Source organism: Bufo bufo, chromosome 6 (assembly GCF_905171765.1).
Source record: "Bufo bufo chromosome 6, aBufBuf1.1, whole genome shotgun sequence".
NCBI classification, from domain to species: domain Eukaryota; kingdom Metazoa; phylum Chordata; class Amphibia; order Anura; family Bufonidae; genus Bufo; species Bufo bufo.
This window is the reverse complement of record NC_053394.1, coordinates 60,813,282-60,830,267: the sequence shown is the minus strand read 5'-3', so window position 1 is coordinate 60,830,267 and position 16,986 is coordinate 60,813,282. Positions and strand designations below refer to the sequence as shown.

General features: G+C 41.8%; 1 protein-coding gene across 7 annotated transcripts in view; it reads right to left on the bottom strand.

The window, feature by feature from the left end:
• Positions 1–16,986, bottom strand: part of BLNK (B cell linker) — a 309,580-nt gene that overhangs the window by 101,903 nt on the left and 190,691 nt on the right. The window contains exon 1 of one of the 7 annotated variants that reach the window (XM_040434772.1): positions 7,763–7,969. The exons of 5 other annotated variants lie outside the window; for them this stretch is intronic. In XM_040434772.1, the coding sequence (XP_040290706.1) occupies positions 7,763–7,833 (71 nt within the window). In that variant the 5' untranslated portion in view covers positions 7,834–7,969. Of the gene's footprint in view, positions 1–7,762; positions 7,970–16,986 lie in introns of those variants that run through there. One more of the 7 variants, XM_040434774.1, reaches the window with a different exon arrangement.

Genomic DNA, 16,986 nt, shown 5'->3' with positions numbered 1-16,986 from the left:
AAGGTAGACGGAGCCTCTAGGTGCTAATGACGCCCCCATAGCACCTAGAGGCTCATTAGCATATTAATAAAAGCTCTTTTTTTTGCAAAACGGCTGCCCCAAAAGCTGTTATATTAGGATGGTTTGGCAGAGCAGACACTAGCGGATCGCTAATGTCTGACAGCTAATTATGTGAAACGAAGTGATAGAAACCCTTTAAGTGAATGGGTCCGCATCCGTGATGCAGAATGCCCACGGAACGGCACCCGTGTATTGCAGATCCGCAAATGCGGTCCGCAATACGGCAACGGGGTGCACACGCCCGTGTGAAAGAGTCAGTTTCCAATTTTGAGATTAATCATGTATTAGGGACTTTTCATTACTAGGTATTGATATGTGATTTGGCTTTTTGATTCCCTATTAGCAGTATATTATTTATTATGTATTTTAATCAAGTTTAATAAAATTGGATGTATTAAAGGAACTTAGTCTACTCTTGTTTTTTGATAGTATCATTGAGATATAGAGTGTTTCAGTTAGCTGTATTAACTTTATATTTGGATCGATTTTGGTGATAATTACTGTATATGTGAACAGAATATTAAAATCAATGGGTACGTGTCACGACCTATCGCAGACCCTGTGGTGCCTGAGGTCAGAAGGTCGCAGCGGGTGGCTACTCACCCGATTTCAAGGGATCGCTCCATGACCTAGTTGTGGGAATGGATTCCGGTCCAGGTTTTCCTGTTTTGGTTTACTATCCTTTTTGTCCTTTCTAGGTTTCGGCAGTTTTTCCTTTCAGCTGTTCTTGGTCTGCCACTATTTAGTCTCTTTTCCTACTTCCTTTGTTGCCAGATATAGACCTTCCTTTCTGGGTATCTATTCTGACCTCAGGTGGCGTTGCTGTCGAGCTTTCTGGAGCTGTTGGAACAAGTGCGGTTGGATCTCCTGTTCTCTCCAGTTTCTGTCCTATTGTCTGCTGTCTCCCTTCGGCGATTATATGTGGTGTTTGTATTGTTTGTCCTTTGCCTGTTGTTACCCTAGGTGTCAGTGGTGAGGACTAGCGCTCCCACCGCCCTACTCACTACCTAGGGCTTATTTCAGGGTAAGACAGGGACGAGGCACATGATTGGCATACGGGTGAGCAACCCGTCTAGGGACGTCAGGGTAGCCAGGTGCCAGTGTTAGGTGACTTAGGGGTCACCACGCCTCCCTCTCCCTTGTGTTAGGGCACCCGGTCTCCCTTACCTCTGCGCCGCACGTCTGGTACCTGCCTTACCAGACGTGATAGTACGTGTACTGTCTGCAAAAAATGTAAACAAGGCCTTAGATTAAATACTGCATGCCTACAAGAACTGGATTCTATATATGGGAGTCTACACAACCAAACACCAGACAAATCCAACCGGTTTTGTTGACCTTTCCTGAATTTGCAGGTGCTCATTAAAAAAAAACAACACACTTGTCACTGTAATTTTTCTCAGTTTATATAGTTTTAAATGAACTTAAGTGTTGCGAGATAACTGTGCGGTCCCCGGACTATGCAGAGATTGCAGCTTTGTAATCTTTCTGATTTTCTCTCTCAGTGCCAGCAGATTCGTAATTATATATAGTCTGGCACCGAAAAAATGTGTGGCCTCAGTTAGTATAGAATTCCCCTGCCTCTCTTTCGGTTGAGAATCACAGCTGCAAAATTCTTACAGTTATTACCAGTATCACCAAACCTACGTCATGATGCCGGTTTAGGTTCATAAATGAGAATATTGGAAAGTTAATTTATTTTTTTGCTACTGAGGAAAAAAAACAAAAAAAACTTATAAGATTAAAAAAATAATAATAATTTCCCCTTCTTCCCCAAAACAACACCATGAGCTGATTCTGTATAAGGGATTATCCAGTGATCGATAATGATGACCTATTCCAGTGATGGCTAACCACCCGCACTCCAGCTGTGGTGAAACTATGACTCCCAGCATGCTCCACTCATTTCTTTGGAGTTCTGAGAACAGCCAAGCAAGTGTACATCTTGTGTATACATCACATTGGCAGGGGTCTGAGTTGGAATGTGACCAGGGGCCGATTATCCATAGACCTTACAGGGAAATTTCCCGGTTGGGCCAACGACCACGGGGCCGCCTGAGCCCTCCTCATGGCCGGGCCGGTGAAAGTTTTTCGGGATTTTGTTTTGTTGTGCTGCTGCGGCAGTATTTTGTGATTGACTGTGATATTTGGCTCTGTTGGGGTGGTATAATGTGCCACAATGTGGTATTGCTTGCCCTGCCTTTCATCAATTTGGACCCAACTACAAAGCGGTGCCACTTTAAGTTCCCAGTCCGTCCTTGTGCGTGACATCCACTTTATTTTCTTCTGACCATGGGTCAGTGGAAAAAGAATGGAGACATTTCCTACTTCATTCATTTTACGCACTTATATAGCACTACTATATTCCACAGCACTTTACAGACATTATCATCACTTGCTGTCCCAGTGGGGCTCGCAATCTAAGTTACCTATCAGTATGTCTTTGGAGTGTGGGAGGAAACCGGAGAACCCGGAGAAAACCCACTCATACACAGGGAGAAGATACAAACTCCATGCAGATGTTGTCCATGGTCAGATTTGAACCTAGTACCCCAGTGCTGCAAGACACCAGTGCTAACCACTGGGCCACCGTGCTGCCCTACTTTGGTCCATATTGCAGACCAAACACCCCCAATGAAGTCCACGAGTCCGTGAAAACCACTGACAGAACATGGACATTGTTAGGAGATGCTCAGATGAAACACTGACCATTTTGTCACAGACATAATCATTGACAGGGACGTGTGAAAGGCCTTGAGCTGCTGCCATGCTATACTGTACTTTGTCAGTTTCGACTTGAAAAAAAAAAAAGACCATGAAATTCTGTTGAGTTTTCAAGTATTTTTGAAGTTGTATTTTTTGTCACATGACAATTTACTTGCATTTTTTTTTCAAACATTTCCTATACATTTTCCTATAGAGAAGTCTATTCGAAGACATCTGCAAAAACATCACATCCAGAGCATGCATATTTATAGGGCATTTTAAAATTTCCTATTGGCCAACACATAACATACAAAAGTGATGTTTTTGCAAAAAAGATGTAGTGTGGAACCACCCTCAGAGGGTTTTCTAGGAATTAAATATTGAATGTGTCCTAAGGCTAGGTCATCCATATCATATCAGTGGTGGTCTAACTCCTGGCATCCCTCTGCCAATCAGCTGTTTGAAGGGACAGCAGTGTTTGAACAGTATATCAAGCACAGTGCCGCACATTGTATAGTGGCTGTGCTCGGTATTGCAGCTTAGTCCCATTCACTTAAATTAGACAGCGCTGCACAAAGGCCATGTTAAGAATGGATGCGACATCGCATGTCGAGAAAGAGGTCGCGGCACTCACCCAATTGCTGTGATATCTTCAAACAGCTAATAGGAATCGCCCCCCGACGATCACATATGGATGACCTATCCTGAAGATAATCAGTAAGGCCTCATGCACAGTATGTATTTTGCAGCCCGCAAAAAATGGATCTGCAAAAAAATACTGATGACATAATAGGACATGTTCTATTTTTTTATGGAACGGACATATGGAAACGGAATGCATATGGGAGTACCTTCCATTTTTTTTGCGGACCCATTGAAATGAATTGTTCCGTATACGGTCCGCAAAAGAAATGGAACGGACACGGAATGAAAATACGTTCATGTGCATGAGGCCTAAGGGTGCCTTCACATGTTGTGGAAAATTCTGCAAGAAAATCAGCAGGATTGTTCCAGATCTTTTGGTGTGAAGTACGATGCAGATTTCCTTTGTTGCTGTTACACCTAGAGGCTCTAATCTCTCTGCATCCGCTGCACCCTCTGCACTTTGATTGACAGGGGTCCGCGATCTGCTTCCGACGGTCCACGCATCAAAAAAGTAGTGCATGCAAGTAAACAGGTCAGCATCCATGATGCGGTGCACAAACGGTCGGGGCCCATATATTGCGGACCTGCTGTTCGTGGGCTGCAATATGGGCACAGGATGACAACGGTCATGCGCATCTACGGTAGTCCGTACCCCTTGAGTGAAACTCTGAGTAGAGTATATATTTTTACCATCTTTTATGCCCAAGGGCTCATGCACACGAACGTATTTTCTTTCTGTGTCCGTTCCGGGGTTTTTTGCGGACCGTATGTGGAACCATTCACTTCGATGGGTCTGCAAAAACAACGGAAATGACTCAGTTTGCATTCTGTTTCCGTATGTCCGCTTGGCAGTTCCGCAAAAAAGTAGTGCATGTCCTATTATTGTCCGCAAATCATGGTCCGTGGCTCCATTCAAGTAAATGGGTCCGCACAAAATACGAAATGCATACGGAACACATCCGTATGTCATCTGTATTTGGCGGATCCATGCCTACTTTGCCCATGTGTTTACTGTTTGTAAACATTACTGTACATTACAGTAATAACAAAGTTCCTGTTTCCGTTTGCGATCCGCAAAAAAAAAGGATCGCATAATGAAACCATACGGATATGTTTTGTGGCATAACTGAAAGAATGTGGCCACAAAACAGAAAAAAAAAAAAAACTCAGATACTGAACAACGGATCCGTTAAAAACGGTCCACAAAACTACAATGGTCGTGTGCATGAGCCCTAAGGGTGCGTTCACACTTTATTTATTTGATCAGTTATTTCCATCAGTTATTGTGAGCCAAAACCCGTATTGAAGCCTCCTCAGAGATAAAGTATAATGGAAAGATCTGCACCTGTTCTGTGTTTTTGACCCTCACCTGATTTTGACTCACAATAACTGACCAAATAACTGAAGTGTGAACTCAGTCTAAGGCCTCATGCACACGACCGTGGTGCGTTTTGCGGTCCGCAAATCGCGGATAGCGTCCGTGCGCCTTCCGCAAACGGACAGCCTTCAATGTAAATTCCTATTCTTGTCCGCAAAGCGCGGACAAGAATAGGACATGTTATATTTTTTTTTAGCGGGGCCACGGAACGGAGCAACGGATGCGGACAGCACATGGAGTGTGAATGGGTCCGCATCCGAGCCGCCAAAATGGTGGCTCGGATGCAGACCCAAACAATGGCCGTGTGCATGAGGCCCTAAGGCTACATGCACACGAACGTATTTTGTTTCCATGTCCGTTCCGTTTTTTTTTGCGGAAAGGATGCGGACCTATTCATTTCAATGGGTCCGCATCAGTATGTCCGTTTTGTAGCCCCACAAAAAAAAAAAAAATAGAACATGTACTATTCTTGTCCATTTTAGGTATTGTTACAATGGATCTGCAAAAAAAAATAAAAAAAATGAAAATGATGGCATACGGATGTCATCCGTTTTTTTTTTTTTTGCAGATCCGCTATTTGCGGACCGCAAAACACATACGGTCGTGTGCATGTAGCCTAAAACTGGTAAATGTAAGTGAATATGGCCGGGCTGATGAATGATGTTAAAATGCAGTGTTCAACAATATTTTTGCACAGGTGTTAAAAAAACAAAACAAAAAAAAACCACTGTCTTGTGACTTATGCCAGTTTTGCATTCGTAAATGACCCCAATGGTTTCAGTTATTTCAATGGGGAATGTAATCTACACAGAAATCCACAACAAAATCAGCGCCTGTGTATTTTCTGTAGGGCAGTACCGCAGCACACATATGAAGCTGTAGGTACTGCACACAGTGCTGTGCACAGCTCTACCACCTATTGCTGTATTAACTTTTTTTTTTTTTTTTTTACTAGCATTCCCACACACTGCAAATCATTACACTTCCGCAGCAATTCATGGTAAAACCGAAAGCATTTTTTTTTGCCACGTGATTCACAAGCATGGCACATCCACACCATCTGAATATCCACTTACTACATTGTTACATAAGGACTAGTGTTGAGCGAACTTCTGTTTTCAAGTTCGGCGTACAAGGCTCGGGATATCTAAGAATTCTGTTATGGATTCTGCTACCACGGAATCCATAACGGTGGTAGCAGAATCCATAATGGAATTCCTAGATAACCCGAACCTTGTACGCTGAACTTTGAAACAGGAGGAGTTCGCTCTTCCCTGATAAGGATGTAAGATAAAACAAATTAAGAAATAAAATGCAACAAAGTGCAATAAATAATAGAATATATAAGACACAAAAGTGGAGGAGGTGAGGAATGAATTAAAACAATTTTATATTAATAAAAATGCTGAAAATCATCACATGCCTTATCAAGTATGTGCGCTACCTTGCAACCAAAGAGAAAATCTTATCACGCTGGTACAGGACTCCAGATAAGACCTGTTTCTATAAACCTGGAGCCCCAGATGTTTGCTGGAGATGTCACAAGGAAAGGGGTACATATTCTCATATCTGGTGGTTTAATATAGTTAAAATCAGTAATCAGATCTGCCAGACTTTCTTCCCCTGCACCCCTGAATTACCTTTACTCCCTCCTGGTGTTGAGGGAGTGAGCCCTCATAAAGCATCACTCTTTTCTGCTCTTAATGGCAGCAGCCAGAATACTTCTACCAACCCACTGTCTCTCCTCTGAGACCCCCAGCGTGGAACACTGGGTTTACAAAGTAGACCAGATTTATAGACTCGAAGAAATTTCCCATTGGGAGCAGCGTTCTAGATCCACCTTTCTTCAGATCTGGACCCCCTGGAGGAGTTATAGGCAATTCTCTTAGTATTCATTTCTGATTTATCCTTCACCTCATCTACCTGCATCACGGTGACCATACATTAGAATTTATCCAGCTCATAACACACTATAAACGTTCCTAGCTATCCATGCCTTACTTTCATTTCTGGTTTTACAGTAGATTGTATCTGTTTATTGCCTGACCTGACTAGCTTACACCGGTCACTCTATGTATTTGCCATTTTCACTTGTAATTGTACTTTTCCTATTCATATTTGTGATGTGTAATTGCACTGTCTATGGCTATTTACAAACATATGATAAAACAATAAAAATTGTTAATTGAAAATAAATAAATAAACCTTTACAGTACGCGATTTGTCAGCCTATTGTGAAAACTCTGCGATATCATTGCAATATCTGAATATTTTTAGTAAATGGAAAAAAAGAAAAACTTTAAAAACACAATTACAAATCAACGTTACCTTTCATTCACACACCTGACTTTTAGGGTCCATTCACACGTCCGTTGTTTCTTTCCTGATCTGTTCCGTTTTTTGCTGAACAGATCTGGACCAGATCTGGACCCATTCATTTTCAATGGGTCCTGAAAAAAAACGGACAGCTCAATGTCAGATTTCTTTTCAGGACCCATTGAAAATGAATGGGTCCAGATCTGTTCCGCAAAAAACGGAACAGATCAGGAAAGAAACAACGGACGTGTGAATGGACCCTTAGGCTACGTCCACGCGACGTCATTTGTCGCGCGACAGATAGGGCACAACTACACTGCAGCATTTGTAGCGCAACATTTTGTTGCACTAATGTCGCGCGACAATTTTTATAATGGCAGTCTATGGTGTCGCACTGCAACATACTGCGACGCAACAGTCGCAGAAAAATCCATGTTGCAGTGCGACACCATAGACTGCCATTATAAAAATTGTCGTGCGACAAATGTCGTCGTGTAGACGTAGCCTTACCAGAGGCTTTCAACCCTACATCCAAGGTCTTTCCACGTATCGTTACTGCTCATTAGGCTCCGCTACTCACTTGTACGCTGATGGACATGCTGAGTCCTTCTAGACCATGCAGCTAACGATTGAATAGTAAAATCCAAATCTCCTCACCTGAACTTATCTCCAGCTGGGGCAGTGATCCTATTCAGTTTTTCCATATTACTATGAGCTGTAAGAACCATAGACTATGACTGTCGGTGTCCTACAATGGACCGGGAGCTCCTGAAGAAGGTCCCATACACGGTGTGAGCTGCTGGGTGCTCTCCTCTCAGTAGCGTTTAGAACTCACATTTCATGGGAGAAGTAAAACTTGCTCGTTCACATCGTCAGGTCTCAAGTTTCTATTGTCACATGACTTTTTTTTTTTTTTTCCCCAGCTCATGAATAATCCTAGACAAACATTCAGGCTTTTACCTTTGTGGGTGTGAGCCTGGAGAGGTTTTTTTTTTTCTGCTGGTGCATAATTATGGACTGGTTTCCTCATACAATTCTCACATCGGCAACGCCCCAATTCTGTTTAATATATCGGGTAAAGGTTCATTTCTCATTACAGGAAAAGTTTTATAAAGATACAAATAAACAATGTGCTAAAATATTTTATTTGATCTAATTTAGGGGGCGTCTGTCAGCAGATCTGTACCTATGACACTGGCTGACCTGTTACATGTGCGCTTGGCAGCTGAAGGCATCTGTGTTGGTCCCATGTTAATATGTGCCCGCATTGCTGAGAAAAATGGTGTTTTAATACATGCCATTTCTCCATTCTCTTCATGCAGAAAATCCGCACGCAAATCCACACCAATTGATGCGGATTGTCCACACGGATTTCCCTGTGAACACCTGTGGTTTTCAGTGCGGATTGCCCGCACATAAATCCTGAACACGTGCATTTACTCTTGAGGGTGTGTTCACATGGCTAAAATCTGGCACTAATCTGCTACTGATTCAGCAGCAGAAAATGAGCATTTTCCACAGCTAAATCCACAATCAAAACTCACCAACAGTTTCCCCATCGGGGGAGATTTATCAAAACTGGTGTAAAGGAAATCTGGCTGAGTTGCCCATAGCAACCAATCAGATTCCACCTTTCATTTTTCAGAGCTCCTTTGGAAAATAAAAGGAGGAATCTGATTGGTTGCTATGGGCAACTAGGCCAGTTCGACTTTACACCAGTTTGATAAATCTCCCCCACAGTGTAAAATGGTGGTGGGGTTTTCAGTAGCTGATTTGAAAAAGGCTTGAGAAGTGACATGTTAGTGGATTTCATAGAAGTCTTTGGGGAAGCAGAGAATCTTCAACCAAATACTCTTCTATAACAGATTTTTTTGCCACTAATTTTGCTGTGTGAACTTACCCTTAAACAGCTGATTGGTCTGACCCCCACGATCAGATATTGATGGCCTACCTTTAGAATAGGCCATCAATATTAAAATCCTGCACAATCCATTTAAGGGGTTCTATGCGCATACTGAATTTTTAGCAAGTACCCGCAGCTGGCTTCCATAAACAGAATATTCATACTTTCCTGCTGGCTGCCACTCCGGCCCTCTACGATGCCTCCGCTGTGTCAAAGTTTCTGTGCTGTCATTGGCTGCAGCTGAGCATATGACCACGCCCATGCAGCGCCAGATGTAAACTCTCCAGCGACTGGAACTTGAACACAGCGGAGGCGCCGCAGAAGACAAGAGCGGCGGGGAGCAGTTAAGTAGGAGTCTTCTGTTTACAAGAGCAAGCTCTGGACACTTACAAAAAAAAAAAAATCTGTATTTCCGGAGAATCCCTTTAAGGATCTGCTTATTTTTCAAGAAACAGCACCGTGGATATGTCAAATATGTCTGAGATAACAATACCCCTTTATATATGGCTGTATGCATGAGACCTTAAAGGGGTATTCTAGGATATTAAGGGCTCATGCCTGTGGCCGTTGCCCTGCCATGCTCGTATTGCGGCACACAAATGGCAGATCCGCAAAATATGCGGGCACTGGCCGTGTGCTCACCGCATCACCAATGCGGACCCATTCACAGAGAGAAACGTTCTATTTTTTTTTTTTCAAGTTGAATAGGTCTGGATCCATCTGCGAAATCTGCATGGATGTTGCCTGTGCATTGGGGACTGCAACGCCCGTGTGCATGAGCCCTAATAGTGATGGACTATCCACAGAATAGGCTGGGAGAACTGCATCCTTCTCAATGTTTACCTGCATGCCTTCACCTTTTTATGCCACTCGCACACGTCGCAGAATACGTGCATTTTTTCTGCGAGGATTCCCGTGCGGAAAAAAACGCAGCGTATTACAGTACCAGCAAAGTGGATGAGATTACACTCATCTCGTGTACACTTTGCAGATTTTTTTATGTGCTAGAATTGCAGATTTCCCGTGTGCGTGAGGCCTTAGTCATCAATGTCATAAAACCGGACATCCCCTTTAAAAGAAAGAAAAGGCTTACTAGTTTCGTCCTGGTGCCTGGTATTGCAAGGCCGCAGCCATACAGTATATACAGTCGTGGCCAAAAGTTTTGAGAATGACAAAAATATTAGTTTTCACAAAGTTTGCTGCTAAACTGCTTTTAGATCTTTGTTTCAGTTGTTTCTGTGATGTAGTGAAATATAATTACACGCACTTCATACGTTTCAAAGGCTTTTAGCGACAATTACATGACATTTATGCAAAGAGTCAGTATTTGCAGTGTTGGCCCTTCTTTTTCAGGACCTCTGCAATTCGACTGGGCATGCTCTCAATCAACTTCTGGGCCAATTCCTGACTGATAGCAACCCATTCTTTCATAATCACTTCTTGGAGTTTGTCAGAATTAGTGGGTTTTTGTTTGTCCACCCGCCTCTTGAGGATTGACCACAAGTTCTCAATGGGATTAAGATCTGGGGAGTTTCCAGGCCATGGACCCAAAATGTCAACGTTTTGGTCCCCGAGCCACTTAGTTATCACTTTTGCCTTATGGCACGGTGCTCCATCGTGCTGGAAAATGCATTGTTCTTCACCAAACTGTTGTTGGATTGTTGGAAGAAGTTGCTGTTGGAGGGTGTTTTGGTACCATTCTTTATTCATGGCTGTGTTTTTGGGCAAAATTGTGAGTGAGCCTACTCCCTTGGATGAGAAGCAACCTCACACATGAATGGTCTCAGGATGCTTTACTGTTGGCATGACACAGGACTGATGGTAGCGCTCACCTTTTCTTCTCTGGACAAGCCTTTATCCAGATGCCCCAAACAATCGGAAAGAGGCTTCATCAGAGAATATGACTTTGCCCCAGTCCTCAGCAGTCCATTCACCATACTTTCTGCAGAAGATAAATCTGTCCCTGATGTTTTTTTTGGAGAGAAGTGGCTTCTTTGCTGCCCTTCTTGACACCAGGCCATCTTCCAAAAGTCTTCGCCTCACTGTGCGTGCAGATGCGCTCACACCTGCCTGCTGCCATTCCTGAGCAAGCTCTGCACTGGTGGCACTCCGATCCCGCAGCTGAATCCTCTTTAGGAGACGATCCTGGCGCTTGCTGGACTTTCTTGGACGCCCTGAAGCCTTCTTAACAAGAATTGAACCTCTTTTCTTGAAGTTCTTGATGATCCTATAAATTGTTGATTGAGGTACGATCTTAGTAGCCACAATATCCTTGCCTGTGAAGCCATTTTTATGCAACGCAATGATGGCTGCACGCGTTTCTTTGCAGGTCACCATGGTTAACAATGGAAGAACAATGATTTCAAGCATCACCCTCCTTTTAACATGTCAAGTCTGCCATTTTAACCCAATCAGCCTGACATAATGATCTCCAGCCTTGTGCTCGTCAACATTCTCACCTGAGTTAACAAGACGATTACTGAAATGATCTTGGCAGGTCCTTTAATGACAGCAATGAAATGCAGTGGAAAGTTTTTTTGGGGATTAAGTTAATTTTCATGGCAAAGAAGGACTATGCAATTCATCTGATCACTCTTCATAACATTCTGGAGTATATGCAAATTGCTATTATAAAAACTTAAGCAGCAACTTTTCCAATTTCCAATATTTATGTAATTCTCAAAACTTTTGGCCACGACTGTACACATATTATATGAGTCATATGACGCAATCATACCCGTGGGCTGTGTACCCATTCCCATACATTTCTAGGTTTACATTACTTTAACCTTGAGGTATTTGTTCACCGTATCTTGTTCTGACGCAATCCAGGACAATAGATAAAGAACAAATAATAACACCATATCAGTTCAGAAACTACTTAGGCGAGGCTCACATCTCCGTTACATAAATCTGGCAGTCTATCCCAGGAGAGGAACGGACTACTAGAAATCCCGTATCCACTATAATGGGATCCAGCGGGTCTGCCGTAAATACTGGCTTTCTGCCAGAAAAATACCACTGCATGCAATCCTTCATGTAGGAAACCCACCAGATCCTCGCTGGATCCCACAATAGTAAATGGGAATCTGGGGAAGCCCAGCAGTGTCCAGCTATGCCAGATACTGGAAATCTGTTCCTCAGCACACAAGTAATGCCGATTGTGTCAGGATCTGTTCTGGAAAAACTTGATGTTTTTTCATGAAAGTTCAATAAATTTTTTCTGCAAATGCATTGTGTTTCCATTTTTTCCTTCTGGATTGCATACGTTTATAGCAGTGAAGGCTATACGGTACAAAGAATATATTAATGTGAAAATCATCTTTGCTGTAAAAAAAATACAAAAATATCCTCTTTGTTGCCCGTAGTAACGAATCAGAGTGCAACTTTCATTTTCCAAGACTACTAAAAGAAATGAAAGCTATGCTGTGATTGGTTGCTCAGGCGAGACGACTATGCAGGACCCTGTCCCTGCCTATCAAGAAGGAGATGGAGGGGCTGGCAGAGGAACTGGGGGAGCAAGGGTGCACAGAGAGGCTTGGGCCCACCCTTGGTGCACTTAGCTGCTTATTTGCATATGGATTAGAAGTACTTCTGCTCCAGAATGAAGCAGGTATCATTACATTTAGATGAGCTAGTCCTCCAAGGCACGGTGCCTGGTTTAACAGTGAATTTCCCAATGACAGATTTCCTTTAGGATGGCTGTAGATTGTGGGATGACGCATACTGGTTTGACTACATTTAATAATAAGACGTCTTCAGCAATTCCAGAATGTGAATCATCATGAAAATATATAAGTGGAAGTTAAAGGAACACTCCAGGCAGAACCAATATCCTGTGCTATGCCTAGTACCCTTAGAGGGTGGAGCATGACACAGATTGTTCATTTGAATCTCTGCCCCTTGGGCCATGCACTATGCACAGTATATCAGTCTTGCCTACAGTATTAGGCTACATGCACACGACCGTATGTGTTTTGCGGTCCACAAATTGCGGATCCGCAAAAAATAACGGATGACGTTCCATATGGCATCCGTTTTTTTTTGCGGATCCATTGTAATAATGCCTATCCTTGTCCGCAAACTAGAAAAAAATAGGACATGCACTATTTTTTTTGCGGAGCAACGGATCGGACACGGAAACAAAATACGGTCGTGTGCATGAGGCCTTAATAGAATAAAAAAATCCGTTGCTTTGACTTTTTGTTTGTGGGCTAAAAAGATAGAACAGGTTGCCCATTATGGTCTATCTGCCCAGCCTTGTAGATAATGAATTGCCCAAAAATATCATGGTATAGTCCATTTATTAAGAATATATTAAACATGATTTTTGACTGTCTATGTGCAGGCCTGTTGCCGTGAGCTAGGGGCCCTATAGTTGCCGGTCAGCTAGGGGCCCTATAGTTATAGGGGGAGATTTATCAAAACTGGTGTAAAGGAAAACTGGCTTAGTGCCCCTTAGCAACCAATCGGATTCTACCTTTCATTTTTCTTAGCTCCTCTGGAAGATGAAAGGTGGAATCTGATTGGTTGCTATGTGCAACTAAGCCAGTTTTTCTTAACACCAGCTTTGGTGAATCTCCACCATAGAGTCTAGAAGGTAAAGGAGCTTAACCTCTTACGGTACAGGTACGCCCTGTGTATTTCCGATCACTGCCGCGCGGCGTGCGGTGATCGGAACGGGGTTTCTGCTGAAATCATTCAGCAGGCACCCTGTGACAATACCGAGGGGGGTCCTGTGACCCACCCGTATCGGCGATTGCTGCGGATTAACCCCTTCTATGCCGCGGTCCGCGCTGACCACGACATAGAAGTTGTTTGTGGTTGAGGGAGCGCATCGAGTCCCCGCGCTGCTGTGACGGGGACCCGATGCGTGACAAGGCAGCCCGATTCGGTGCAGAGGTTGCCCAATGCCTTGCACGGCATCGGGACCTGCCTTCTACGGGAGCCGAGGAGATCCACCTCAGGCTGGGTCTCCTAGGCAACCTGTTAGTGTATGACTCAATGTCATACACTAACAGGCAATGCATTACAATACAGATGCATTGTAATGCATTGCAGAGGGGATCAGACCCCCAAAAGTTGAAGTCCCAGAGTGGGACACAAATAAAGTAAAAAAAAAAAGTAAAAAAAAGTGTTTTCAATAAAAAAAAAGAAAGTTTCAAGTTAAAAAAAGAAAAAACGCCCCTTTCCCCTAATTTTATTTTAAAAAAACAACAAAAAAACCACACATATTAGATATTACCGCGTCCGTAACGGCCGGCTCTTTAAATATATCACATGATCTACCCCGTCCGATAGACACCATAAAAAAATTAAAAAAAACTGTCAAAAAAAGCCATTTTTGTCACCTTACATCACTAAATCACTAAATCACCTTACATCCCCCAACATAGGACAATTGCCCTATGAGACTATTGAGAAACTAAAACATGATTATTTTTTTTTTTTTAAATATTAGTATAAATAAAAAAAAGTAGACATATTAGGTATCGCCGCATCCGTAAAAACCTTCTCTATAAAAATATCACATGACCTAACCCCTCAGGTGAACACTGTAAAATAAAAATTATAAAACGGTGTCAAAAAAGCAATTTTTTTGTCACCTTACATCACAAAAAGTGTAATAGCAAGCGATCAAAAATCCATATGCACCCTAAAATAGTACAAATCAAACCGTCATCTCATACCGAACAAAAATTTGCCCCTACATAAGACAGTTGCCAAAAAAACAAAAACAAACTATGGCTTTCAGAAAATGTAGACACTAAAATATTTATTTTTTCAAAAATGCTTTATTATATGAAACTGAAACAAACAACAAAAAAAGTAGTCATATTTGGTATTGTCGCGTCCGTAGCAACCTGCTCTAAAATACCACATGATAAATGTTGTAAATAACAAAAAATAAAAACAGTGCCAAAACAGCTATTTTTTTGTTACCTTGCCTCACAAAAAGTGTAATATAGAGCAACCAAAAATCATCTGTACCCTAAAATAGTACCAACAGAACTGCAACCTTATCCCATAGTTTCCAAAATGGGGTCACTTTTTTGGAGTTTCTACTCTAGGGGTGCAAAATTATCCCAGTGAAATCTGCCCTCCATATGGTGTTCCTTTCCTTTTGTGCCCTTCCGTGTGCCCGTACAGCAGTTTACGACCACATATGGGGTGTTTCTGTAGACTACAGAATCAGGGCATTAAATATTGAGTTTAGTTTGGCTGTTAATCCTTGATTTGTTAGCGGGAAAAAATGAATAAAATGGAAAATCTGCCAAAAAAGGGTTAACAACGTTTGTAAAATCAGTTTTTAACACCTTGAGGGGTGTAGTTTCTATAATGGGGTCATTTCTGGGTGGTTTCTGTAATGTAAGTCTCACAAAGTAACTTCAGACCTGAACTGGTCCTTAACCCCTTTAGGACTCAGCCTTATTTCACCTTAAGGACCAGGCCATTTTTTGCAAATCTGACCAGTGTCACTTTAAGTGGTGATAACTTTAAAACGCTTTGACTTATCCAGGCCATTCTGAGATTGTTTTTTCGTCACATATTGTACTTCATGACACTGGTAAAATGAAGTAAAAAAAAAATCATTTTTATTTATAAAAAAATACCAAATTTACCAATAATTGGTAAAAAATTGCAAATTTCCAAGTTTCAATTTCTCTAATTCTTTAATACATAGTAATACCTCCAATAATAGTTATTACTTTACATTCCCCATATGTCTACTTCATGTTTGGATCATTTTGGGAATGATATTTTATCTTTTGGGGATGTTACAAGGCTTACAAGTTTAGAAGCAAATCTTGAAATCTTTCAGAAATTTTCAAAAACCCAATTTTTTGGGACCAGTTCAGGTCTGAAGTCACTTTGTGAGGCTTACATAAAAGAAACCACCCAAAAATAACCCCATTCTAGAAACTACACCCCTCAAGGTATTCAAAACTGATTTTACAAACTTTGTTAACCCTTTAGGTGTTCCACAAGAATTAATGTAAAATAGAGATACAATTTCAAAATTTCACTTTTTTGGCAGATTTTCCATTTTAATAATTTTTTTCCAGTTACAAAGCAACAGCCAAACCAAACTCAATATTTATGGCTCTGATTCTGTAATTTACAGAAACACCGCATATGTGGTCGTAAACCGCTGTACGGGCACACGGCAGGGCGCAGAAGGAAAGGAATGCCATACGGTTTTTGGAAGGCAGATTTTGCTGGACTGGTTATTTTGACACCATGTCCCATTTGAAGACCCCTGATGCACCCCTAGAGTAGAAGCTTCATAAAAGTGACCCCATCTAAGAAACTACACCCCTCAAGGTATTCAAAACTGATTTTACAAACTTTGTTAACCCTTTAGGTGTTCCACAAAAGTTATTGGCAAATGGAGATGAAATTTCAGAATTTAAAGTTTTCGCAAATTTTCCATTTTAATCCATTTTTTCTAGTAACAAAGCAAGGGTTAACAGCCAAGCAAAACTCAATATTTATGGCCCTGATTCTGTAGTTTACAGAAATACCCCATATGTCATCGTAAACTGCTGTACGGGCACACAGCAGGGCGCAGAAGGAAAGGAATGCCATACGGTTTTTAGAAGGCAGATTTTGCTGGACTGGTTTTTTTTACACCATTTCTCATTTGAAGCCCCCCTGATGCACCCCTAAAGTAGAAACTTCAAAAAAGTGACCAAATTTTAGACACTACGGGATAGGGTGGAAGTTTTGTTTGTAATAGTTTAGGGTACATATGATTTTTGGTTGCTCTATATTACACTTTTTGTGAGGCAAGGTAACAAGAAATAGCTGTTTTGGCATCATTTTTATTTTTTGTTATTTACAACATTCATCTGACAGGTTACATCATGTGGTATTTTTATAGACCAGGTTGTCACGGACGCGGCGATACCTAATATGTATACTTTTTTTAAATTTATGTAAGTTTTACACAATGATTTCATTTTCAAAGCAAAAA